This window comes from Mycteria americana, chromosome 8 (assembly GCF_035582795.1).
Source record: "Mycteria americana isolate JAX WOST 10 ecotype Jacksonville Zoo and Gardens chromosome 8, USCA_MyAme_1.0, whole genome shotgun sequence".
Classification (NCBI taxonomy): domain Eukaryota; kingdom Metazoa; phylum Chordata; class Aves; order Ciconiiformes; family Ciconiidae; genus Mycteria; species Mycteria americana.
The window spans coordinates 42,630,470-42,657,368 of NC_134372.1; the positions used below are offsets into that span (position 1 = coordinate 42,630,470).

At 39.8% G+C, this 26,899-nt stretch overlaps 1 protein-coding gene across 3 annotated transcripts in view; it reads right to left on the reverse strand.

The window, feature by feature from the left end:
• Positions 1 to 26,611, reverse strand: part of ADAMTS18 (ADAM metallopeptidase with thrombospondin type 1 motif 18) — an 80,534-nt gene extending 53,923 nt beyond the window's left edge. For 2 of the 3 annotated variants that reach the window (XM_075510852.1, XM_075510850.1), the window contains exons 1-3: positions 26,260 to 26,611; positions 26,026 to 26,104; positions 23,835 to 24,151 (exon numbers count right to left, since the gene is read on the reverse strand). In XM_075510852.1, the coding sequence (XP_075366967.1) occupies positions 23,835 to 24,151; positions 26,026 to 26,104; positions 26,260 to 26,361 (498 nt within the window). In that variant the 5' untranslated portion in view covers positions 26,362 to 26,611. Of the gene's footprint in view, positions 1 to 23,834; positions 24,152 to 26,025; positions 26,105 to 26,255 lie in introns of all 3 variants that reach the window. The other variant, XM_075510851.1, reaches the window with a different exon arrangement.
• Positions 26,612 to 26,899: the final 288 nt, after the last annotated feature.

A 26,899-nucleotide genomic window follows, 5' to 3' on the forward strand; every position in this document is an offset into this window, starting at 1 on the left:
TGGAAGAAATGACCCTAAATCTCCAATAAGACTTCTTTCCTTTGGGTTTTACATCAGACACATCCTCCAAATTGAAAAATGTTGTGTGAATGAAAGATGGCTTCTTTTTTGATAAAATCTAGTTTTATGAAGTTGTCAAGAAGAAAAGGGAAGTGCCATAGAGCAGTCTGGACACTCATTCAATCACAGACCACTTTCCATTTCTTTAGGTATGGGATGGTTTCAAGGATTCATATTAAAATAATCTCTTTGGTAATTCCAAAGTAATGCTGAGAATGCTGACCTGGCTTCTGACAGAGATGCAGTCCTCTGGATCACTGCAAAGGGCGAAATTGGGCAATAACTGCCAGATACTTTTCTTGCGGGTTCTTGAATTTTAGCCTTAGGTAAAACAAAGTGGCCTATGGCTATGGTCACGTTGCCTGGAAAATATGCCAACTGAGAAATGCCAGAGCACAGAGGCAGGATACTAGCACAGAATCATCTTTTCTAATGTTACATGGCCAAGGAATTCCAGTTTCTTGAAGTCCAGATTTTGGCTAGTCCGTACTCCTGGGCAGCGTAAGTGTTAAAGTGTTTCTGGGAATTTTTTCTACAAATACATGAAACATCTCTCTAATTGTGAGTTAGATGCAATATGTTTATCCAGCTCAAATACTTCAGTAGATGAACAAATACTGTCAAAACTGTCCTGGAAATTTATGCATTAGGTTTCTCATTGCCAGCATAGCTTTAAGTATACATGTGATTTTCCTTGAATCAGAACTCAATGCTATCTTTCCATTAACTTTGATGGGTTTGGGACCCAACAAGGAGAGGGTCAGATAAGTCAAAACTCCATTTTTATTTCAGATTCTCTGCAATTACAACACCATGAGAGGAAGCAGGATGACAAAATCTAACATTCTTACTAAGTCTAGACAACACAGCATGAAAAAGACCAGGGACTCCTGTCTATTCCCTCTCTCCCCCACTGTGGCTATCACTAATAATAGCTGTAATTGTGAGAATATGGTGGGAAGGAAAACCCAAGAGATTGCTCAGTTGGAATTTGCTGTTCTCTTGTTCTTCCCTCACAAAACATATCTGCTATCCTTCTGTAAGGGATATTCCATGTCATTGGAAAGTAAACGGAAAGACATACATTGATCTGTGTGGTTAGCAAATAATTCTGAATCAGTAAATTAGAGGAACTTGCAGTTTGTTTGCAGAAAAGTCAAGAAGAGATGAGAAGGCAACATTCCTCCCACTTATTATTTGTTATGAAATGTTTGCTTAGCTCTGGGCTAAAGGAATTTTCAGATCCAATACGTCTTCGTGAAATTCCTCAGTATCAGGGTGTTATCACCAAGGTAAGGCACTTGCTCTGTTTTCTTGGTGTGTTTCAAAAGGAAGAAGAATCTCAAAATGGAATTTGGACAAGGGAAATGATAATAAAAGACCTGCTTCAAGATTTTTTTAAGTTGAAGTTAGATTATAAACTGAAAAATAAGGAGAATTTTTTAAGCCACTGAAAGTTCATCTTAGCTATACAAAACCAGGTAAATCTTCCACTGATTTTAGACCCACATGGAACGGTTTTGAGAGTCACACGCTAACATAGCTGTTTCTAACAGGTCTCATTGGCCTCTTACTGGAACAGCACAAAGGCTGCTCCCATTTGTCTCCCCCTGTGTTCTTAGACTCTGAGTGAAGCCTTTGGCAGCTTACCAGCCTGTAAACCTAATTCATTTTGAGGTTTCAGCATCTCCAAAAAACAGACCCTCCATAAAAAAACACAGCAGTGACAGTGAGTGAAGGATTCTCAGAATTTATATTTCTTGCCTATAATTTAACAAAGCTAAGTTCTGAGATAGTAGACAAACCCTTGCTCTAAACTGGAAGAGCCTCATGGCTGTGGGTTCTCTGTTTGCATACAAGGCATTTTCATTACATGCTAATTAAATTAAAGGCAACAGCTTGGCCATATGCATATTAAAGTTACAGGAGTTTCATAAACCAGATGCAAATAATGAGGTAAGAAGCATAATGAAATGAAACTGAGAATTAAAACATATGAATAAATGAACTGCAATGTCTCTGCTAAAAGTAACTGCTTAATACTGACTGATGCAAAGTTAAATTACAGTTTGTACAAAGACAGGAGTTATCTCAACTAAAGTGCTAAAAAGTTTGCATGTATTGTGTAAGGAATACTACTTATATCCAGAATGCTATATTCAGTGTTATGAGCATTTATATAAAATTAGGTGTTAAAAAAACACTGTGTCTAAACTGAGAGCAGCTAAAAAAATGGCTAAAGAAATCAATGAAGTCTATACCATTAGATAGGTGTGCATGTACTCAAGATGAGAAATCTCTCAAAAGGAAGAGTTAAATGTAGTTTCACACCCATTAAAATAGTTCCAAATATTCATGCAAAGTTTTAAAAGACTTGACAAAAGGCCAACTGAAATTGGCATAAAAGTTTCCACAGACTTCAGTGGACATTGATCCAAGACTTCTGTTGTGTTATTTCCCAACTGTCCAGCTCCTAAAAACCACAAATCATTGATTCAAACACATCTTAACAAGAGTTACAGCACGTAAAGTACAGAGACATAAAGTACAGTTTTTAGTTCTACTTAAAACAAATAAAAATGTAAATTAAGAACTTCCTTGAAATAAAAAGAATAAGAAGAACAGATGACCTAAGAACTATGGTTGTTGGTTATTTAAAATTATCTGAGGTCAAAGACACCTATATATCTAGTATTCACATCACAATGTTGTTGGGACCATCTCATATCACAGCACATGGAGTCTTTGCTCATTCACTTTGCAGTGAAAACTCATGAAATGATCTTAGCTACAGTTCATTTTAATCAAAGTCAAACTCTTGTTTTCTGCCCTGATGTGCTGCTAAGTCTCTGGCACTTTGGCACCACAAAGCAAACACAAAAGACCTATCTCTGCCACCAAAGAATTCCCTTGCTGAAGGAGAGACTACCCTACCTAGCTCAGATGTCCCACCTGTGGGTTTTGTCTGCCAGACTGTTTCCCATACTGAAATAATGAGCATCTGAGAAGCAGAAAGAGGGTATGATAGAGGTCCAGAAAACACGAAGCTATTCACACAACTTAGAGCTGCCTGACAACAGCCAGAAGGGCCTTTGGGCCCACACTGGCCTCTAGAATTGGGCAGATATCAATTTTCAAATATCAACATACTACATCGTGTGCTCAAAGAAGGGAGAGGTCTCTCCATAACTCCTGTACCTCCGCTCAGATTCCACCACCGACTGATGGGGAGATGAGGCCTTCCCCTCAGGTTTTATAAGCAGATAATGGTAGTCCCTTCACGAAGTATAGAAATGATCTTCACATTTGTGATCAGCCCTCCATTCACGCTGCACATGCTCCAAGACAGCTGGTGGCAAGCCAGCTCAAACTAGAAGCAATGTAGCTGCTAAGAGACGAGGTTATTAGCTCAAGCACAGCATAACATTCATGTGTCTGCATGGTATTCTGTAACATCTAGTTCATGGCAAGCGGCTTGGAGAACAGCGACAGTGATTTCAGATCCGTTTCAAATGCATACTCAGAGAAACCCATGTGGAGATGGCAGTCCCTTGTGCATATACTAGCACAGGGGTATATGCCTGATACAAAATCCTGTCAAGACAGTGTGAAAAGTGACAGCTGTTTAGAATGGGGTTTGGGTCAAGCCTTGAGAACAGGAGAAAACTATATGCCAAGGAATCCCAGGAAGAATAAAGTCCTGTTAAGTTTGCGAACATTCATCTTATGGATTCCTCTTTCCTCCAAAGCAAGCATATTCAACCAATACTAGTACAAGGCTGTTCAAAGCAATCCTGCATCATGTAAGCAGTCTAAATAAATTATTGTTTCTCTGGAGAATGTGTAATAAAGTAGACTCACCTCTTGGGATGGGTTAAGTTGGTAGTCTGAAAAATACGCGAGACTATAACTTTACTACAGTCATAAGCAAAACTACATCCAAGAATTATAGCCAGCAGTATAGTACAGCCTGACCTGGAATCGTAGATATCCGATATCACTAACTGACTTTTTGAGAGATGGGTTATTGAGCACCTCTCAGGTTAAGGTCAAAATGTCAATGCTCTGGAAAATATAATAAAAATGAGCAAATTAAGATGTGAAATGACAAGCAACATATCTGGCAAAGCAGAAAGGAGGAGCCGAATTGCAGAAAGCATTGCTGAGGTGAAAGATATCTTCACCTTCAGGAAGCATCACAAGCAAACAGCCAAACCAATGGCAGTAAATCATGGTAATTAAAGAAGTTCATTCCCTCTGTGCTATGACCTACAGCCCCTTTTCTGGGTGGTAACCGCAAAGGGGACAGCAGCAGCTGACAGAGCTGAGGCGTATTCTCCCTTCATATGCTGTTTCTGTCCCCCTCAGAAGGGCGCTTCACACAGATGCGCCCATGTTACTGAAGCACTGGGTAAACTAAACAAGCTTCTGAGACACAGTGACAGGGACATGATCCATGATTCTCCAATAAAAAGTGAAAAGTCTGGACCCTAAATCCATACACCATACACAGGTTGTTAAATAAATGACTTTTAAAGAGTGTTAAGCACCCAGGAGCTCCCATTGAGCTGAATATTGTCTCTGCAAGCATTTCCAGAGTGCATTTATACCAATTTGGGAAAGAAAATGTTCTGGGAAACTAGTGAGAATGGACTCTCATGAGGTTTCCAATAATACACATGTATTATTGAAGTCAGAAATCCCACGAGTAAAACTCAGAGCATGTTCATTTTTGATCCTATCCCAAACCAGGCAGCACAAAGGCATGCGAACACACTAAATGAAAGAGAGGATTTAAGTTAACTAAACTTTTCCCTAGCTTTTATGTTTGCCAAACAAATTCACCCATCCTTCAGAAAAGTATCAAGTCTGTACATGGGCAGTTACTGACGACTACCCCGGAGTCAGGGAAGTACAAATGTAATGTTTTATTGGACTGGGTCCTTGGCTGATGAGAATAACCTCAGCAGACCTTTACTGATTTTCACCAGATTGGAATATCTGGCTCTGTACCACAGCAAATGTTTAGGTTAAGTTAATGACCTTTATACACACTAAAATATTTTTATTGTGAAAGAAGCATTAGAATCACTGGTTGCCTGTTCTGACTTGAGAATTGTGCAGCAGATCACATTTTCCTTTAGATTCTAAGTGACTCACAAAAATAAGTCAATTTATTCTGTTTTCTAACATAATATAGATTTCTTGCAAATGTAAAATGTTAAGAGTTCTTAACAATATAGCATTTTATTATCTGAGGATCTACCAGAAGGAGAGTACGATGTTTAAATTGCCAGCCTCAGTTAGTCATGAAAGACTACTTTGTTTGGTTGCTCAAAAGAAGTGCTATGCAGAACATTCAGCAATTATTAAAACAAGGTAACAAAATTGCATGTCTTTAATTATTCCTATATGAACAAAGACAGTGTTATCTCTGAATAGCGCCTTTGTATTTCTGCAGTTGACTGAACTTGTTTAAAACATCTTTATGCAATCCTCTGTCAACATATGGCAAATAAGGAAATATTCTTATTTATTCCTCCACTTAAGGTAATTGAACCAGTCACATTGGTATTTAAATGTATTAAATTGGTATTTATTGCAGGGTAATGAGATATTCTATAACTAACACAAATTTGATTGCTTTGCCACAGATTAAATTCTTGCTTGTCAGTACATGAGCTCCCCCATTTCTCATGGTGTTTTGGGTTTTTGTTTTTGTTTTTGTTTTTTTTTTTTAAAAACAGAAGTAGGCATGATAAATGAACAGAAGAAAAATACTAATGTAAACTACAGCATTATGACACTAACTATACACTAATAATATTTAAGTTAAGTGCCAAAGGTTTACCAAGTTGCACTCAAGATCACTTCATTAATGATTCCATCAGTACAGCTCTTTGGCTTGCTATAATAGTTCTGGAAAGCAATTAGCTAAAGCCAACAGCTCGAATTCAGGCTTCATAGCTGTACAAGCACATGGGTATGGCTGTTTAAGCAAATCCCTGCAACAGTAAGACAAAATCTAGATATTTTATTAGTTATGACAGTTCAGAAATCTATCACAAAGCAAACAGGAAACAGCAGGATTGTTTTATGAATGCATTTATGCTTCACTTTTCCTACAAAGAGCCCACTATTTGTCATGTGCTGTCTTACAGTTGATTAGTTACTTATGGTACATCAAGAATAACAGAACAACTGACTTCAGCAGGTAGTTTAGTTAGTCCCCTAATCTAGCATCCCATGTAACTGAGTGCACAGTTTAAGAGAATCCTTAAAGTGTGAAAGGAGGCCTACCTTTTGGAATTTTTGAAGCGTAGAAAATGCAACCCTCCCTGTCCTCTCATTCTGTGTAACAGCACGAAATAAAAGCACCATTTATGCTCCTCTTAAATCTCTGAAATGTGACTTCAAGATACCTAGATCTTTAACAGGCCTTTGGACAGGGCAGAGTTTCACCCTAAGGATGGTTTGCTATGAATTATTCATGCTGCTCGAAGGATTAGGTGCAATGAAAATGTTCTGCAATGAAAAGGTGCAATGTTCTGCAATGGTGCAATGTTCTGCAATGAAAAGGTGCAATGAAAATGTTTTAGCCTTTGTGTACAGCTAATCGATTTTATGTGGATGGAATTCAGATGTACTAATATTCGAGGGAAACTGCATGCTTTCTTAATGAATCTTCTGCTCCTATAGTTGTGATAAAGGCAAAACCAGTAAGATTAGGGCACAGTGACACAGAAAATGAACAGCTTAAAAAAAGAACTGATGATAGATAACTAAAATCAGTACTTGGAAATTCTTTTCCATAGGTACTTTGCATTAACAGATGCTTGCTTGAGTGTTTCCGATCAGGAACATTCCTCCCTATCAGACATGCAACTCCAAACATTCAAAGTCATGAATCAGGCCTTGCGGGAAACAACACTATAAATTATGAGATTTTTTAAAATAATGTCAAAGGGCTTTGGTGTTTTATTTTCTTTCTGATTTCTTGAACCATTTTCAACTGAGTTTTTAAGAGTTTTTTTTACCCTTTATGATCATGTGTACTAGAATCAAACCTGGGGTTTTTTTAGTGAAAACACAGCTTTTCCTGTAATGATGGGACTTTTCTGAAAGCCGGACCTTTCAGAATAATATTTCATATCATGCATGAGAGCGGCAGACAAGCCTGAAAGATTCCCTCTCCCTTACAAGATACCCTGTTGAAGTTGCAGCCAATAGAGAGACTTACCCAATACACTTAGACACCACATAGGGCTAACTGATGGTAGACCCTTCACTCTGTTCAGAGGTCTTGGCTTCAGAGTGACTTACACTGACTGCATCAAAGCCCCAAAGCAAATGCTCTAGACATTGGCGGTTCACTACCCATACCCACTTTTCCCCAGCGAAGATCCTCCAGATAAAAGCTTCAGCCTGGCAGAGCTGATGCAAATGAATTTGAGGGGGTAGAAGATCTGAGCCTGTCTGACCTGGGATAATTTGCATTCAAACAAAATAAATCCAGCTCAATTCCCATAGCAATTTTACTTTGCTATGAATAGCTTAGGCAGCTCCAATAACGAGGAGCTCGGGTTACATCTGATTGCCAGCTGTACTGCTCACTAAGAAGTTAGGTCAGTGGTTCCCAACCTTTTAATTTTCCTTGTTGGAGTATACATTGCTATGGATTAGTTACATGAGAGAGTGGTCACAAGGAACTCTGCAGGGAGCAAAGTATCAGCTTTGCTGATATTCCACATACACAGACATATACATATGTTGAAATATCTATGTGGGAAGGAGAAAGGCAGGGGAACAAAAGAGCTTAGGCCATTAAGGGAATGGAAAACAAGAAGCAAAGATGGCCCAAGAGTGAGAATGTCAGGCTGGCGCCTGGGTTATCTGGATTAAACTCCCAGTTCTTCAGCAATTCAGCTTCTCTGTTCCTTATTTCTCAGTTTTATAGGCAGGGTTTTGTAATCAACCCAGTAAATGCTCAAAAGAGACTTGTGAAGGCTCACATTTGACCCCAGCTGGGTTTTTCTATTAAAATGCCTCCATCTTCCTCACTACAAGCTGCAGCCCCAGCCTTCAGGATGTCATTCAGTAGCTTGAGCTATCATCCAGTGACCAGTTGCATTAAGCACAGAAGGTCACAGCATAGCTAGGTATGTGCCACCAAGCAGGGCTCCGTGCTGGCAAGTGCCCTGTTCAAAGACACATTCCTCAAACATGGCTCTGCCCATGATCTGTCCCTCGTCACATCGCTGGATGGGCTTCTGCCATGTGACCCCACTCATAGGAACAATAATGCTACATGGTAAGTGACCCAGAAATATGCAGTCACATTCAGTGGAGTCTGAGAAGGTTGATAGGTTTGCTCGTAACTAGGAATTCCCTTGCTATAATGCTTTCTACTTTACACATGCCTACAGAGACAGTGTGATTACTTAGCATCACTGTGAAAGGAGGAGCGGGAAAGACTAAATTTCATCTTCCCTTCTTTTTCTGTAATCACCTCTCTGAAACAGGACAGCAGCCTAGATGTGTGTGAATCACATTTTTTTCCAAGAACTGGCGAATCAGTAAAACCTTGAGTGCAATTCATACTATTAAACCTGAAATACAGGGCAGCAGCATCCCAAAGATCCACTGACTTAAAATAAGACCTCACCATTGTCTTGGTTTTTCACAACACTAAGAAACCTGTACAATGGCAACTCCATGTAACATTTAGATAGCCATACAAACATCCTTAGCATCCAGATCTTAGTTTACAATAGGCATTTGAATAAGAAGTGAGTTATTTGCTAAGATAAATGTAGTAACTTACAAATATATTCCATATCATGAAAAAGCCTCATACTTGTAGGCACCATTTACAGCCATAAAACCTGCCTTCACAATATTATATTGCCAAGTATACCATGGGTCCAAAGACTCTTTGTTTTCCTACTTGTGGCCAAATGCTACCAATCAGCAGTGCTCAGACATACTGCACTAATCCCTGTCCTGCTTCAAAACTAGCCTATGTTTCTCTTTTAAGGGAATGAAGCAGAAAGGTGAGCAGGCTGTAACTGCTCTGCTGGTATAACTGTACTGAAATTAAAAGCAGGAAACCTGGGTGGATTTGTCCCAGACTAGAACATCTTTTAATACTATTATAAATGAAAGTGTGATGAGAAATAATTTTCAGTACGATTTTCTAACTACAGAAATCTCTGTAGTAGAAATAACTGTGATCACATGCAAAAACTGCCACAAAGAGGTCCTGGGTTGGTATGAAATAAAACATCATGCCATAACTGTCTTCTTGAAATGGAAACAGTAATACTACCTTGATATTTGTCTAGATTTCCAGCATAAAGTGAGGTAAATCCATTCTTCAACCCAATACATCAATTTACATCTCCTGACATCCTGTCTGCTGACAGGGTCAGAGTACAACATACAAGTCTAAAAGAGTATTTGGAGCGTTAACACAATAGTTCTGAGATATTCAGATCCGTGTTTGACTTGTGCTTACTGAATAGGCCTGCAGAATTAAACTGGTCATGAAAGGTTACACTGATTTTACCATAAACAGACTTTACTATAAGCCTGTGGATTATGTGACTGTTTAGCAGGTATGAGTCTTAAGAAAAGTATGAAAGATGGTATGGGAGCATTTTACTTATGTCTTTTCATTGAGAAATCAGTTCTATTATGCACGTCTGAGAATCAGAAATGAGAACAGAGGACAAAGAAGCAGCTGAGGAAAAGACATAAAGGTTCCCATTTCTACAGAGTCTCACCAAAACTGATCCAAGAAGGGAGGCCTTTGATTCCTGTGTCAGCAAGCACCATTTGCTATGATTTTCAAGCAAGGTAATAGCATTTCTTCACAAAAGCATTTGTAGAGTGTTTTCAGTGCACTACCTTACATATTAGGCTCTCAGAGTATAGCCTGTGGAGAACCAAAGATCTAAGTAATCCTGTGATGATCTCTCAGATCTCAGGAAATAGGAAAGATAAAGTGACAAAGGAAAGGTTGTGCCTGAAAGCAACTTCTTCTTCTATGAGATATTCTTTATATTAAATTGGTCCAAGAAATCTCGAAATCTATTGCCACAGATATTGACACTATTTTAAACACTCTAGGCCTTCTTATTGAAATAAAAATGCATTAAATCAAGGGAGATACAATTATATGGAATTTGTTGACAGCTCAGCATGCTGCAAAGTTATAAAAGGATGGTAAAAAAAAATCAGCAGAAGATTTAGGAGGCAAAATTTCCTAAGCAGCCTGACCTTCTTTTTGCAATGAATCTACTGAACAGTAGGTTAAGCAAAGGTCAGGTTAAGCATAGGTTAAGAAAAAAGCTCCAAGAAGAGGAATGTGCTGTAAGGGTCACAGAGGCTCTGGGACATCAAGGAAGTGTGTGAGAGTTACAGACACTTCAATCTCTTATGTAGTTCCTAGTCCCAGGGCCTGGATGTGCTCTCTGCTCCATCCTGACACCACTGGAACACAAGACCTGAGTTCGCACCATGTCACACCGCAGCCAGCGGCCGCTCTCTGTGGACTTCAGGCATAACTAGAGAGAAGTGCTGCACCACTTAGCTGCTGTTCTATCTTGAGCCCTTACTTAGAAATCAGGATACACTTGGTGTGCTGAGAAGTGCTGCATGAGTCAAATAAGTAGCGCGTCAAAGCACATCAACTCCCATAAACAAGAGATAATGTCTGCTTTCATAGGCAAGAATTAGAAAGTGAACATGGAAAGTGAAAAATGTGGTCCTCCCATTCTGAGTCTCTCTGAAGCTCTGTATCGCTTGCACAGCCACTGATTTATCATTCTCAGATTCTAATTTCTCTGCTACAGCCTGTCCTCAAGCCCCTGTCCCTCACATTAGTGTATCACTGACTTTTCCCCAAAATAATCTGGCTGTTCAGTGGCCACTAAAGGGGCACTGCCTGCCAAAAGACTACTGACATGAAAGTAGTCAAGCCCTGTTTGTGCCTACACATTTTCCTACATAAGATTATATGTGCTTTGAGGAGTTAAAGTGCAATCCTGCCACTTCTCAGTGTGAATTTGTCCAGCTTAATGTGTCATGACAAAAGATGTGACTGTTCATGCAATCCATCTGGATCATCAGTCATTTACTCCACCTTTTCTTCTTTCCAGGTGGTAACATAAACAGAGGAAAAGCCAGAAGGACCTCTTGTTGTGAAACATTTCCTCTCTTCACAGCATGTTACACTATACACTCCTCCCACAACATAAAACCAGCAGTGTTAATGTGCTATGGAAGTAAATTAGTCACAAATAGCACCATAGGGAACTTAAATATTTTGAATGTATACCATATAATCAGGAAATGCCCACCCTCTTTATCTGTCAGGAACAAGGAAATTGAAAGCTTTGTAATTTTAAACTGCCCATCAGTTGCTATGAATCAATCAAACATTTGGCTGTGGAGAGCTAGCATGCACAAGAATGCTGGTAAGATAAGAGAGGGTTTAAACTACACTCCCCATCCTGTCGGAATAGTTTCAGCCCAAGATTCCACATTTGATCACCCCTGTCCTAGGCTTCTCTTGATAAACCTCCACTGAACTCCTCGAAAGGACTAGAATAGGACACGGACCTTTCATATTTTTTCAAATTATTTATACTATTACCAATTCTCACAAATTTCACCAATCTAAAATAATCTGATTTTTTTTCAAGAGTAAATAAATTTTATAAGATAATTTACAGGCTTATAGTGACTTATTCCTTTAACATATTTTAACATATAATGATATAAGTCATGCAATACTGATATACATCCTCTACATTATAATTTTTTGCAATAACCCTACATCCATCCACTTACTACAAAAATCAGAGACAAATCACATCAACCTTCTCTTTAAAATTTAAGTTCCTTCCTGGAAGAAACACAAAGGTGTTGATTTAAATAATAATTGCTGTTTTGCTAGCACATAATATAGTTATTAAATGGCAGAAGAGACAACAGCTGTAAAAAGCATTGCCTTGTGCAACTTCATGGAAATACAGGTATTTCACAGACAATGGACACTGAGTTGCACTGTCCTTTGTAAAATCAAGATTAAAGGATTGGCATCAATTCAGTGCACTGGTATAGATATGTATGTATATATACATTTCTCTTCCTTTTTATTGGCAAGTAAAATGCAAAAAGTCGGGTCCAGAGGCCAAGCTGTCATTAAGGGCGTGTGGCATATCCATGAAGGTATTTTGGAGCACATGGCACCATTCAGAGCAGGCTGATGGTGAGCAGAAAACATAGTCCCATGGGGAAATGTTCCGTGTCTTCTGTTAAACCTAACACAGAAGTAGGGCTGTGGAGGTAGAGTGACCTTTGCTATGCATAAATGCTGGTTTGCAGAAGACAGACCTTCATTCTGGGTGAATAACATTTCCTTCTGGTTTGTTTCTCACATTAGAGCGTGTTCCTGACTTTCCCAAACTGTAATATTTAAAATGATTAAATAAATCAAGTGAACAGCCACAACAAAAAAAATATACTATTCACTCAGCCCTAAGCTATTTCCAACTAATTTAGTGTTGTGGTGCTATTCTGCGCACCAGAAAGCTAGTTTTCAAGAAATGCTTGGAAAATTACAACAAAAACAAACTTCTCATGGCACCATAACCCAAAAGCTGAGAAGCTGTAAATAGAACCGGTGCAATATTCATAGGCCAAGACCAAAGTCTGGCACATTTTTGATCCCAGCTTCCACTGTCTGTGGTAATCTATCAGCTTCTTTTTCTGATTCAGCTTCTGGTGCAAATTGTCCTTTCATTGGTATTTCATCTGCCACACAGGCTGATGGAGAAAACAAGTCTTTGTCACCATACCATTAGTCTGATGTTCAGTGACACATGGCACCAACTGTATGCTGTTCTGTCATGGCTCCCACCCTGTATCTGGGTTCATGCATGATCTTCATTAAGTGAGACCCACAGGATTCTCTGTGCCTCAGGCAGTTAAAATGACCACCCAGGACTCTCTGGCAGGCAGAGGAATCACAGGAATCAGAGGAATCAATTAACTATTTCTGTAACAGACTACATGTTCTCTTCTCTGCAATTATTCGGCTCTCCTACCAAGAGCAGAAGATGAATGAGGTCTTGCCTCCTACAGGTGTTCCCAGGATGACAAGTGATAATACCCTTGCACATTTTTGTAGATCAAAAACTGTGAAGTCCATCTCCTGTCTAACAAGGGAAACAAGCCTCAAAAGCTATTTTCCTCTTTTACCCACAATGCCAGGCTTGACTTCATCAGGACTTGATTGGGATTAGGCCAAGTAACCCTTTACATTTACTCTTGACTTCATATTTTTTGGTGGCCATTCTGCTTCCTTGACTCCTTCATTGTCATAATACTCTGGCAGCACAGCAGAATGAAAACAGTTGGCATTAGTACACTGAAACGTATCTGGCAGCTGCAGGCACCAGATGCCAAGCACTTCAGTGTGTTTTCTAGCAGCAGTAGAAGCAGCTGGTTCTCTGGGAAACTGCCTGAACTCCTGCCTCATTTCACTCCAAGTGTTCCATAAGAACAGCATAGGGTCAGTCTGCAGATGGGGTTCTTTGCCCTTCAAGTAGGCCATTTTCCTCCATCTCTCTTCTGATTCAGTGAAATCTGATTATACAGCACCACCTTGGATTATTTACAAGATGTGTTTTGGGGTCTGCCAGTAGAAATGGACATTCTTTACTTTCTTGATGAGCCAGTGGTACTTCCCATTTGCAAAATGTCTTTCTAAACCAAATAGTAATTGTAGTAATGTTTCCCAAAGAAAAGATGTGCCTCTTGACTCAAGGGCCAAGATGATGTAGGGAGGATGAAAAGAGAATTCTCCTGGGGCCAGGTTCTGATCCAAAGCAGTCAGCATAAAACTTTTTACTCACTACAAGCTTTAGATGAAGCCCATAAACCAGCAAATACCTGTCAATGAGAGTGGAAGATATTGTGCTGCAGGAGTTAGTAGACATTAGCTGCTCACTTGTGTCTCAGCTGGGAAATTGTCCTTTTTCCACCCCTTTGCTCAAGCTTTTGCTGCTAAAGGCAGGATAACAATCTGGCCATCAGTACGTGATCTTGGGAGTGCAAAATATATCCATATGGCCTTCAGCATGGCTTCTAGTATGAAGAGAAGCCAGCAAACAGAAAAAAAAAAAAGTGGAGGCTGGAGATGCTGTTGTGGTAGGGTGGTCTCTACAGTGATTTCACAGACATCTATTGCAAACAATGTAACGAGAGCAGACTATAAGGAATGATCCTTTGTCAGAAAAAGTAGCAAAAAAGTACAAAAGTGACAGAAGCATTTTTCTTGTCCATACTGTAATCATCCACAGTGGGCTGCAAAAAATTCATCTCAGCCCTAGCCCAAGATTGGTATTTTAATCTTTAATTTATACTTGCATCTACCAAAACAAATAGCATAACTGTCAAGTGTTAAGAAATGAAACTGGGTAGCCACATTTTTAGAAAAGTTTAAACTTTCTTCTCCAACACTGTGTTACAGCATTTATACCTACCCCTTACCACGACCAGCTTATACTTTAATTACAGTATTAACTTGAAATATTTATTGAGGTTTAGTCTAGCCTAATTTTAAAGACTTACTGTTTTGACGACTTCTTCCTAAAAAAAGAATGAGTGTGCGGCATAAGACAAGCCTGCTCAAGATAGAATTATTTTTAAACGCTCACTCTTTTCACTGAAGTACAATAATTTGCATGAAGAAAAAGCAAATATGTTTTTAATTTCATGATTAAAAAAAAATTATATTCTGGTGTTATATAAATTTTATATCTCATGGAAAAGAAACTGCAGATCTGAAGAGTAATCCATGTTTCATTAGTTTGTGTATTCTGCCACAGAATATAATATTACATTCTTAAATTAGTTGGAAGCCACACTGTGCTGCAGAGTATAAAAACAAAAGTGAGGGCTCAAGCTAGGTCAAGCATATTTTGTATAGGTCCATTAAAAATCTCATTCCATTAATATTAATAAAGATGTTGAGACACAAAAGTCCTTCAATTAACATATATTAGGCAGGCAGGCACAAGCATTCAAGTGATCCCACTGTGAACAGCAAGAATCCAGTCCTCAAAGAATAAAGCCATGAGTGTGCTGTGTACATAGTGGGGCAGCTAGAAATGCTAATGCCACAGAAGAGTGAAAAGGCAACGCCCTATTGTCTGTGCAAGTAAATATCACTTTATTGCCTCAGCTTCCTCTTCTATTAAGCAGGTTTGTGCTGGGCCTTGTTATTCCAGTAAGAATAACCTCAAGACCTATTATCTTTGTCACCAAACTTTTTTCTTTTACTATTTTTTGGCAGGAACTAGCTGGGCAGCCACATACGAGATTCAGGAAAAGGATTTTCATCTGATTGTACAACTTGTTTGTAGATTTCCCTAGCTTATGAACGAACATTGTAAAAATGAAATTAACTTGCATGTTCCAGAAATTACTCTGGACAATAATGGTTCCCACGGTACTGAGCTTCAACCATCAAGACTCATTCACTTGCATATGACCTGATTATTTGACATTTCTTCACCCTCATTCTTAGTGACTTCCGAGCATGATAAACAATAAAAGGTTACTGATGTCAACCTATTATGAGCCAGGATGCTGTTCTCGTCTAACACACAGTAAAGCCAGTACTGAAACTTAATTAATAGATGTTTGTAAATTGTGCTGAGCTGCAAGGCATTATGATTCCAGGTTTCTTCTGTAAATGTTTACCTCAAAGCTTTAGTCAATGCTCTACTGTCTGAACCAAAGATAAGTTCTGCTTCCATCAGCTATCCACATAGCTGGTCAAATCACTGTCAGAGCAAATCAATAGGAAATTCCTTTAGCATACTGTAATTTATGGTAGACCTGCAGCAATAGAATTGGGATTAAAAAGGAATACGAAAAGGCAAGAAAGAACCAACATTTCTGCTCCCAGTGACATGATCAAAAAGACAGAGGAAAACCTTGTTTGTAATGTAATTATCCATTAAAGTTCAATTCAGATACCATTTAAGGGCTAGTCAGAGCCTTCCTAACACAAAATGAGTGGTTTTAGAAAAAAGATACTGAAGTCTGAGCTTCAGCTAATATAACTCACTGTAGGTGCACTGCTAGCTCTCACTGCAGAGATAACTAAGTTTAACCCCTCTCCTGCCAGCTCACTGAGAGAAGATCATTACAAAATGAGGCACATAGAGCTAACAGCTTCTGTATGTGGTCAGGAGTTAAGTCAGAGGGAACATTTCTGATGACTGCTGAGGCTGCTGACTTTAATGGGGCTGCTGTCAGGTTATCACTGGACACTGCAACTTCCAAAAAGAGAAAGCAGGTATTTTCTAGAAAATCCCTAGAGAGCTGTAAATCTGTAAGTCAGCAACATTACTCATGCTCAGGAGAGAATGAAATCAGATGCAAATAGCGCTGAAATTGTCTTAAAGATTTGACCAATATATTATTGGCATCACAGCTCTGGAAGCCTTTGTCTAGCATGGCCTCAGCTTTTATCTTGCCCCCATCCATGGACAGCAAATTTCAAAACCATACAAAACAAACCGAAAACAATCTTTAGACCTCTGTCCTTCTCTCACTGTTTGCAGTACTGGACAGAAGTCCCAGTGATCAAACTACCATCTCTTTCAAAGACTACGGGACATGCTGTGCATCAGAAACACAAACCCTTCCCTAAAAAGTTGCAAATTAGAAAACATTGTCTTAAATATCTTGTAGACTTAAACATAACTGTGACAAACAAAAACTGTAGGTGTCAAAAAGACTGAGGGACTTCTGGAGCTGGTAACAAACTCCAAGTGACCATCCAGACCGGTTATGACTGGGCAGCCTACGTTGAATCAAAGTCAAGTTCTCAACTGAGTACAAGCGTGCAAATCACAAAGCTGTCATCATAACCGGGGCACTGGTTTTGCAGAGAGGCTAAGGAGGGAGTAAGTTTGGGAAAAAAAGTGTTCAAGAACAGTTTTGATACCACTGTTTGCTCAAATTAAGTAGACTCTGCGGCAGGGCCAGGGCACAACCAAAATACTCCTGTGTTTTCCACTCACTCTACTGCTAGCGTCAGGTACAGAGCTCCAGGAGTGGGCTGCCTGAGTTGGACTTGAACTACCGTTTCACAGACTGTCATTGTGTTTTGGGTACAAAAAGCCTTTACACTCCACGTCTGCAAACCTGGTATCTTCCTCAAACACTTCTGAAGTGGAGGAAGAAGGGGAAAAAGACAGAAATAAAACCTTGTTTAGGTTATTTATTAGTGACTGAAAGCTGCTATTAGTTATTAGAATCTGCCTCTAAAAAGAGAAATATTTTAGATGTTCAGCAGTTTGCAGCTGTGCAGAAGAGAATGTGTTGCATCTCGGCAGCAGAGATGGTATGGTCCAAATGAAAATAGTGGCGCTTAAAATAAAAATCCTCATTTACATCAAAGACATCCTGTTATGAAGAGGTCAAGACTGTGCAGACAGGTCATCCTCTCCTGACCCTTATGAGGGCATTTGACTATAAGCTTCTCTCTAATGGACTAGGGAAAGTGTGGGAACTAAGCTTTGTGGAAAGACTTTGCTACAGCAAGAAAAATGCTGATGTTTCCAGTATAGATAGAGTCTAGTAATTCCTTTAGAAGTTATGATAAGACTGCTACTTAACAAGAACAGCCAGGATGAACTGCCTGTCTGTGTCCAAATGGATGGTTCCCTGTTTCTGGAACTGCTTTAAGGGTGCAAGCAGCGGTGCTCACAACAGCCTGAAGTTTGGTCTGAAATACACTGATGAACAATTTCCATTCTCTTAGTGCCGGCTGAGCAATAATGGAGCAGGCGAAAATGACTGAGAGGACCAGCTCCTGTGGGCACTCTTGTGAGCTGTTCGACATCCACAGCCCACTGTGGTCAGGCTGATGGAGCCAAAGTGCTCTCAGTGACACAGTATTTCCTCTATGTTCAAGGGTTCCAGGTTCTTTAATATAAAACCTGGAAGAAATGCAACTTCTATTACTTTTCCTGTCCAGAGGAAGCAGATTATTTCTCCATCATTAACCCTCTTTAATTCCATTTCTTACACATCAGGAATCAGTAGGGTCAAAATGTCTGGGATAACACTGTCTTTGTCTTGCAGAGCTAAAGCCAGAGTTAAACGGAAAGCTTATCAGACAGATATGGAGAAGGGCAATCAATAATCTAATCACACAATTCATTCCCTATCAGCAGTCAATTCAAGGCTGAGACAAGAAACAGTGTCTTGTATTTGTCTAGTACAATTTAAAATATCTTCGAGAATATGGCTTTTTCCCATTGTCACCTCATTTTCCCGTAAAGATTTTTCTTATTTTCATCTTTACCATATTATGGAGTGAATAATGGAAAAATGTCCATCAAAACAGTGGACAAAATGATGATCCTGTAAAATACAGTTTGTGTTTTATAAAGGATGGAGATGTAATGGTGCGTGAATATAAAGAAAGTCAAAGAACTCATATGCCAAATGGTGTTCATGTTGTGCTGGTATAATGGCAGAAAATGTAGGATTTGTATATTGACTTGTGAATGGACTAAAAATACTTTTGAGAATGAGTCAAATCACCAGTTCTGTACTTAGTTTCTCTTCAAGGTCCCACTGGGACAAATTTTGTCCTATTTTTACAGCTGTAGGTTTCTAAAGGAACCTCATTGAGAACAGCAATTATTTTGTACTTTTACCAGCAGTCTGGCTCACTGATTTTGATGGGAGTTTGTCTGCATAAGAACCTTGGGATTTGTCTCAACATATTTAATTGGACTTAAAGTGTGAGCTCTAGGAATAAGAGGCTGTTGTTAGCAAGAACTTAAATAATGCTCATACAGGGTGCAATTAAACGACTACAAAGAATGGGTACATGAGTTGCTTTGCCTGCCTGCCTCTTAGGTGGCCAGACTGCATTAAGAAGCTTTAATTTTGTGGCTTCTTTGATACTTTGAGCAAAGTCCTGCCCTCAGACATGCACACACAACTTCCATTGAATTAATACATCTCCTGTTTATCTCTCAGTGCTACATCTAACCCTTTCTCCAGTCGTAGACTCCTCTGACAGCTCAGTGAGTGTAACATGATTCATCCTTCCCTCCTCTTTCTCTTCCCTTGACTAGACACTAACAAACATAACAGAACTTGAGACATGAGAAAGAGGCCCCTTATAATGAAAGATTCAATCACATCTTACCAAAAACAAAGGAGAGCACTAGCTACAGCTGATGAAGCTGACTCCACTCTTCTCACTGAGGTACACAAATAAAAGGGAGAGAATGGCCCACATTCACCTCTAGTGTAAGCAGGTGCAGCCTCTCAGGCCTCCATGCTAGTGCCTTTGCTTAGGGCTGAATTTGGCCTGAACAATAAAACTGTGTATCATATATTTTTAAAGGACCTGAACTGTTCCACTGAACTGTACTGATTTTCTCTCTGACCCAAAATACACATGCCTGTCTCCTCTGTGATGTAATGGCAGAAGAGTTCCTTTAAAATAGCAGCAACACCCCCACAAACGCTATATAATAGACTACTCATTCATTATGTTCACTATTTTCTATGTTGTGTATTGGACTGTAGTGTAAACTTGTTTGACTGTAAGAGAGAGTTCTTGTCCACAAGGGGAATGTGGCTTCTGCTCCTAAATGCATAGTTATAAATTACTTTTAAGAATGTCTCTAGAACACAACTGGACTACTGACAACTCTGGGGTTCACTTGTATGCTGCCCTGATTTACTGTGTGACTGCAAACAACTCACTTTATACAAGAGATTATGTATACATAGACCTAACATAAGCAGCACATAAGGAGACAGAAAGGAGACAAAAACTAGCATGTAAAGAGACACAAACAACACACAGTTTATACACAGATTCAGAAGACAGTAGTAAGGCTTTTAGAGACAATGTCATCATGAAAGAGGAGTTAGAGATGGTGAACCTACAACAGACATCTGTTTTTAATGCAGACAAGATAGCACAACATGTGGATGAGGCAAGAGGAATGAGGTAGGAATACAGATACAGCCCCACTGAGTAAGTCCTAAAAACCAATTTCTTATTCTAATAGTGGCCAGCACCATCGCCTTCAGAAAAACGGAAAAACCCCTGCATTCTGTGGATTTGGCATAGTCTGCCTCCCAATTAGATAGCTAAAGGCAATTATAAGTAATAATATATTACTAAATAATAATAGTAATAAAAACATATAATTAGAATAAGTAAGAATTAGCTCAAGTCAGGAGTTGGGAAAAAATTGAATTTGGGAAGAATGAACAGCTTGAATTGGAGAACATAAACAGAGGATGAAGCAGCAAGACAAACCAGTGGCCTGGATATATCAACTGGGAGAGCGCAAGGGATTGAAGGAAACTCCAAGAAGTCATGCTGGATTAACAGAAGAGTTTTATTAAAAGTAATAATGAATATCAGTGGAGAAAGGAGTTGAGAATTTTGCATTAATTTCTATTCGGGCCACATTAAGATGATGCCAAAGAGAGAAACTAGTTTTGTATTTACTAACATAAATGAACTCATTGACCCAAAGTTGTAAGAGTTAAAAAAAACGCCCCTGAGAGTGAGAATGTATTAACAAAATACATGAAAATGAAAAAACTTATCGCAACTTCTTTTCTTTGGAGGCAATGTATCATATTCTCCACAGATAGTCCAGAACACATTTTTCTGAAGATGTACAAAGTAGATCCAACTTTTGAGCATTTTTGATAAAATGACTAAGCAAATCTGTATGATGTACAACTGATAAGCCTGCATTTTAATAAATCTGTCATACTCTTATCGCTACGTAAGTATGATGCTGCTCCTCAATGCCTGGTGGTGAAACACACACTTAGGAAGATGTAAACAAGATTTCTTGCATACAAGTTAATTTCATTTAAAAAAAAAAAAAAATAAAACCGCAGCTTTCTTGCTGCATAACAGATGCTCCAGCAAGTAAAGGATGCTGACTGAAGGAGAAGAGCGCAGAAGACAGAAGAAAGCAAGTTTCCCGTTGAATATCAAAGCACCTAAACACTTTGATGATGAAAAGGCAAGAGACAGTACTCATAGTAAACTTGTACACATTCTCCTAAAATGCTAACTTAATGTATTAGAGTACTTATTCAGATAAAGAGCATAGATCCAGTTTTGCCTTCTGACACATCAAGAAAATTGTGTTGACTGATGTAAACATTTAGTCTCAAATCAACCAATCAGCATAAAAATGTGGGGTCTTACTGTGAACTAAGCTATTAAAACGTAAGATACACACATCTCTTAACAGATCTATACCAAAGCAACAAATTCTTGCTCCTTTCCAGTGTTAAGTTAAGGTCATCCTGGCTAACAAACCATTTCATATAGATTCTCTCAAAAGTCTACTCTGCAGGCAATGGCAGATAACAGACAGCTGAATGACTGAATACTCTAGGTCATCCAAAAAATTAGATCAAAGAGTCCCTGTAGTCTATTGAAATGCAATTGCTTCCAAATCACATTGTGGTGTTCCAGGCTTGAAAGAATGGGTCACTGAAGTTTTATTGTAGAGAAGCTATTGCTAATGAAAGGAACAATGGAAAGATTAGTGCTACCAACCATATAGAAGAAACACCACTTTTGGTTTAATTGCAGTGAACAAAGCAAATAGGAAAGAAGGGCAACCAAGTGACAAAAGTAGTTGGTGCAAAGAGGATATAGAAGCTATTCACAAGGTTCTCTTGATCAGAGCATAGCGTCCAGACTTAACATATGATTACTGAATTTGGATCACGGTAAAAAATGACGTCGTTGTCATTACAGACAGCTGACGACACATTTTTTAGAAGGCAGCCTAACAAACTGAAAGACTAATAATCCTGTTGATAATTTGCCTGGGATTCATTAGGTGCACGGAAATTAATAAATGGATAGGGAGAAAGGAACAGTTATACTTTATTTGTGATACCTACTTTGCAGGAGATTATTATAAGTAAAAGTTTACTTCATTTACCAGTTTAAAACAACAATTTAAGGTGAAATCTATTGAACCTTAGAATTGATTAAAGAGAGAGAGAGATTCTAATTGGTGATAGTCTAGGTACTGAAAAAGTTTCTGCCATAATAAATTTGTTCATGCCACAATATTTATTCTCTTTTGATCAGTTTCTCCATCTTTTCCAAGTGAAGCTTACCAGTCATAACAATCTCTATGTCGAGACAGTGGTAAAAGATCCATTTCAGTCTCAGTTAAGATCACCACATTCTGTTTCTCTGTGACCTGAGGCAGACTTGAACCTTCCTTCTCCAGACAAGACTTGACAAGCCCAGCTTCGCTTAGCTCATAAAGCATGTTAAAAAACAAAACGTGACCAAACAGGGGAGATCACCCAAACTGTAACTGTTGTGTGGAGGTAGAGCACTTCTCTTAGAGAAAAAGACAAACACTGCAATAAGTGAAAACAGTTTTTTTCTGAATAAATATGGTAAAAGCTAGCAGTTGTCAAAATGAAGCTTCCACAGGAACAACTAAGCACATCCGATATTAACAGTTCAGCACTACAAACACAACTTAAAAAACAAAAGCTTCATTCCAGTTCCTGGGACTTGCTCCAAAGTCACATTTGCAACTGTTCAAGTGAACTATAAGATACTAATTCCTCTAACTTGCTGAGAAAAAAAGTAGAGCATTCAAAATATAATCCAGACTACTTCAACCAGTTATCAGTATTCAACAGCCCTTTCTAATGAACCACCCTCTTCTCAAGTCACTGATCACTATTTCGAAGGAAACACTGGGTGTCTCAAGTGCTCCTTTTTTGGTCCTGTCACACAGTTTAATAGCCCTTCTGGACAAGTACCTTTGCAAAACAGATTTCTAGAGAGTGACCCAACATATCCTCTGGACCTTAGTCAACCACAAAGCATACAGATAGCTTCATATACCTAACACTATTAAATGTCACTGCTTTCATCTGCATCCATAGGAGATTGCTTTGCAAGTACAAGGGCTTAAGCCTAAAAAACATCAATAACTATTAATTCTGTAGATGATTCTTCTGAATTACATCAGTAAAGACTTCTCTGCAGGCAATGAGCACTGTCAAACTTATTTTGAAAAAATCATTTTTGAGTAATAATTTTTCATGAACTTGGATGACAGCCATAAACGGAAAATATGCAATGATAATATTTAACACATTCATAAGAGGTCAACTAATCAAGACTTATAAACCCAAACAGGGCTGGAATTGTCAAAGAAAACAAAGGGAAATTGGTTCATGACTCCTGCAGAGCTAGGAAATTCACCCTTTCTTAAAGCAGTTGACAAACCTAGGTACAATATTTTTTTTTCTTACAAGCTTATGGATTGATTTTTTTCTTTATTCATAGTAGTTCACAAAGGCAGGAAGAGCATTTACTTAAGAACAAGCAAAAATTTATAAACTATCACAAACTATAACAAAGAAAATTGCTATGGGATAATTACTAGGACTACCAGCCAGTCTTCTGTTTTTTTCCTGAAAGACTCTGATCAAAAAAAAAAAAAAGGGTGTGTTGCAGTTCATTGGCTATAACTAAACCTCTTCTGTTAAATGCAATAGCAACTAGTGGTATTAGGAAATTCACCAAATGGCATACGGTATCCTAAGTATTATATGAATTACACACCTTCAGCTACTATTCCACATATGAAAATACTTTTAATGCTGATTTGTTTTAAATAAACACTTACCAAGCCTACACATGTAGATATTGCTACCGAAGAGGTGCTATCATTCCTTATAAATCCCTGGTAGAAACACTGCTCAATTTCATGTTCCTGAGAATTTGAGACTCCATTTTTCCCGAGTACCTGGACAATAAAACTGTTGCTTAAAATGGTCGAAGGTTTAAGTTCTAAGTGAAGTTCCTGTCCAAATGCTGAAAATTTGTAGTGCAAGGAACTCTTTGAACTCTGAGTTGATCTCTTTCTCCTAGTACTGTGCAAAACATCATGTGAAATGTATGATCCACTGGAATCCACTTTGACAGGTGTCACAAATACATAATCTGTAACGATAAAAAGTTAGCCATCAGCTTTTGTATCCAACAAATAAGGTAAGTGTCATTCTAACATGGTAAGCATCAGGCTTTCACTATGGCAGGAAGCATTCCCTCATTTAGGGAACGGCCTGAAAGCTCTGCAGGCTGTGTGTGTATAGGCTTGAGTGCATAAATTCACCCCTGTAAGTCACACAGGCTCTCAAACAGTGTTTGTTTCCTTTCTGCCCCACTGAGAGGTACAGACTAACTAGCATAGCTGTGAACATTCCCACAATCGCTCTTCTGAAGACATTTGTCATCACCAGCAGATCTGTAGATTTCCCCCTCCCCCTGTATTAATTGCTGTCAAATGTGAAGGCTGCTCTGGTTTGAAGGTTTTTTTGTTTCCCTAAGAATGCAGCAAATATTATATCACTGTGGGGGTAACCATGACTGAGACTTTGTAGAACTGTACCACTTGTTCAAATGGATTAAAGGATTAATTTATTAATGCCTTAACTGAGTGAGACCTCATCTCTTTGTAGTGACTCGATTAGACTGGGTTTCAAATCGTAACCGACCTTCAGCAGAAAGCGATTACATCCTACCTAATAACCTTTAGTCAGCCATTGCTAATTGCATGTCAAAGAAATTTATTGTTTTGGATAAAATATGTGAAATATTACAAAACTATTTGTGAGGAGAAGACCAAGATCTACTCACAACCACCTAAGAAAGGAAAAAGTAGAGGCCATGATTCAGCTAGCTGCATAAGCAGGTGCCTAGCTTGAAGTACATTACCGTTGCTGTTGATCCAGCCATACAGGGATTACTTGTATCCTGGAAGCTGGGTCTGAATTTTAGCCGTTTGCTGAACTAGGACCTTTGCACCTATTCCTGGTTACATGAGTAATTATGCTGAATAAACTGCTTCCCAAGCCCATTTCATTTTTGAGCTGTATTTCTCTGGGAATACTTGAAGATGTCCATGCATTTGAGAGTAAAACAATTAATTTCTCTTCCTAAATTGAAATAACACTGTTAATAAAGAAGAAAACCCCCTCCTTCTTGTGCTGTAACAGATGTTGCAAAAACTATCAATCTCTTTGCCTGAATAGACTTTATTGGACACACATTAAGCTGAAAACACAACCAGTGATAGGTTGTTTTTCCTTAGACAGTGGAAACAATACATCAAGAACTTTCACTTTCCTCGAGTGGTGTTAATCAACGGCAGAAGTTGAGGACGCTAAGCAGGCTGGTGGCCAAAAAATGCAAGCAGCTGCTGGAGAGAGGGAATCCCCCAGTGAGCAGACGATAGGGTGCAAGAGGGTTTTCCTTTCTGCACCCTGGTGTCGTTCTCTATTGTACTTTGTTTCCACTCACACCCAATAAAAAGCATATACTGCACTTCAAACTTCCCAAAGTCATCAGCATCTAAGTGTTAGTCTCTGCAACCTGGGAACAAACAGCTCCTGAGCTCTCACTCACATGAACCCTTTCTCTCCAGGTTTGTTTTCCCTTAGCCTGCATTGCACAGCTTCTTCCCCTCTCCCACCCAAATCTTTTCATTACTTTTGTCTCATTGCTTCCATCACAGACACATGAGGTTTTGTTGTCGTGGCTACATACACATTCATCTTTCTAATCGCACATGTAAACGTGGATGTATTTACCATCTCATTCATTTGCTTTGCTGTTACATATCCTTCCTTTTAGCTTTTGCACACAGGGCTTAACAAGTTAATCTCTGCCCATGCTTAGCTATTTTACAGCAGTCAACTTGCTTTCACTTTATGTTCCCCCAACACTGTGGCTTCTTCCCTTTAAATGCTCAGTCCACCAAAAAAATCAGCCATGCAAATGTTCATATACACAGACACAGAAAGAGCTATACAAACCATGATTCAATTCACTGATGCTGTCACTGGTTAAAGTTGCTGCATGAGACATGCAACAGAGGCAGCACAGCTGAAGGGTCTGCAAGAGAAAGAAAAAAAAAAAAAGAGAGAACAGGAGTATTGGGCGAGATTTACTTGACAAGGGAAGGCAGAAAGACAAGGCACCAGAAACTGTGCAGTAACCTGGTATGAAAGTACACTAGGCGACTGCAAAAGAAAGTGCTCTCGACCTGCCTTTACAGTGCTTCCAAGCCACGGGAGAGTCGGGAATTGCATGGAGCTGCCGCTGAGAATCGCAACAGGTAAAGTCCAGACGACAAGCAGGAGACAGTCCATGTTCCGCCGTGCACCTGGTGTGCTACCTGCTCCCCGAAGCGTGCGGCGGGCCAGCCCGGATCGCCCGCATGGTCACCTGGGCTCTGCCCCGCAGCAGCTCCGGCGGCCGGCTCGCAGCGCCGCGCCCCCGCCGTGCGCGGCGGCGGAGCCCATGGAGCGGCGCCCAGGTGAGCGCGCCCTCGCCGCCGCCGCCGGCGCGCACGCTTTAAGCCGCCGCCGCCGCCGCCGCCGCGGGGCAGCGCTGCCTCCGGCGCCGCGTCTCGGCGCGGCCGCCGCCCGGGGGGCGACGCGGCGCGGAGCGGGCGGGCGGGACCAATGGGGAGGCGGCGGGGCCGGGCCGGGGCCGCGGCCGGGGCCGGGCCGGGACTCGCGGGCGCAGGCGGGGAGGCACCTGGGAAAGGGGGTGGCTTGCGGCCCCCCCCCCCAGACCTCGGGGGAAGCGGGAAGCCAGGAAGCGGCTGGGCTGAGCACGGGCAGCGCCAGTGCTGGCACACCTGTGGCCATCTGCAAAGAGGTCGGGGGGACTTCCGCTGGGGTA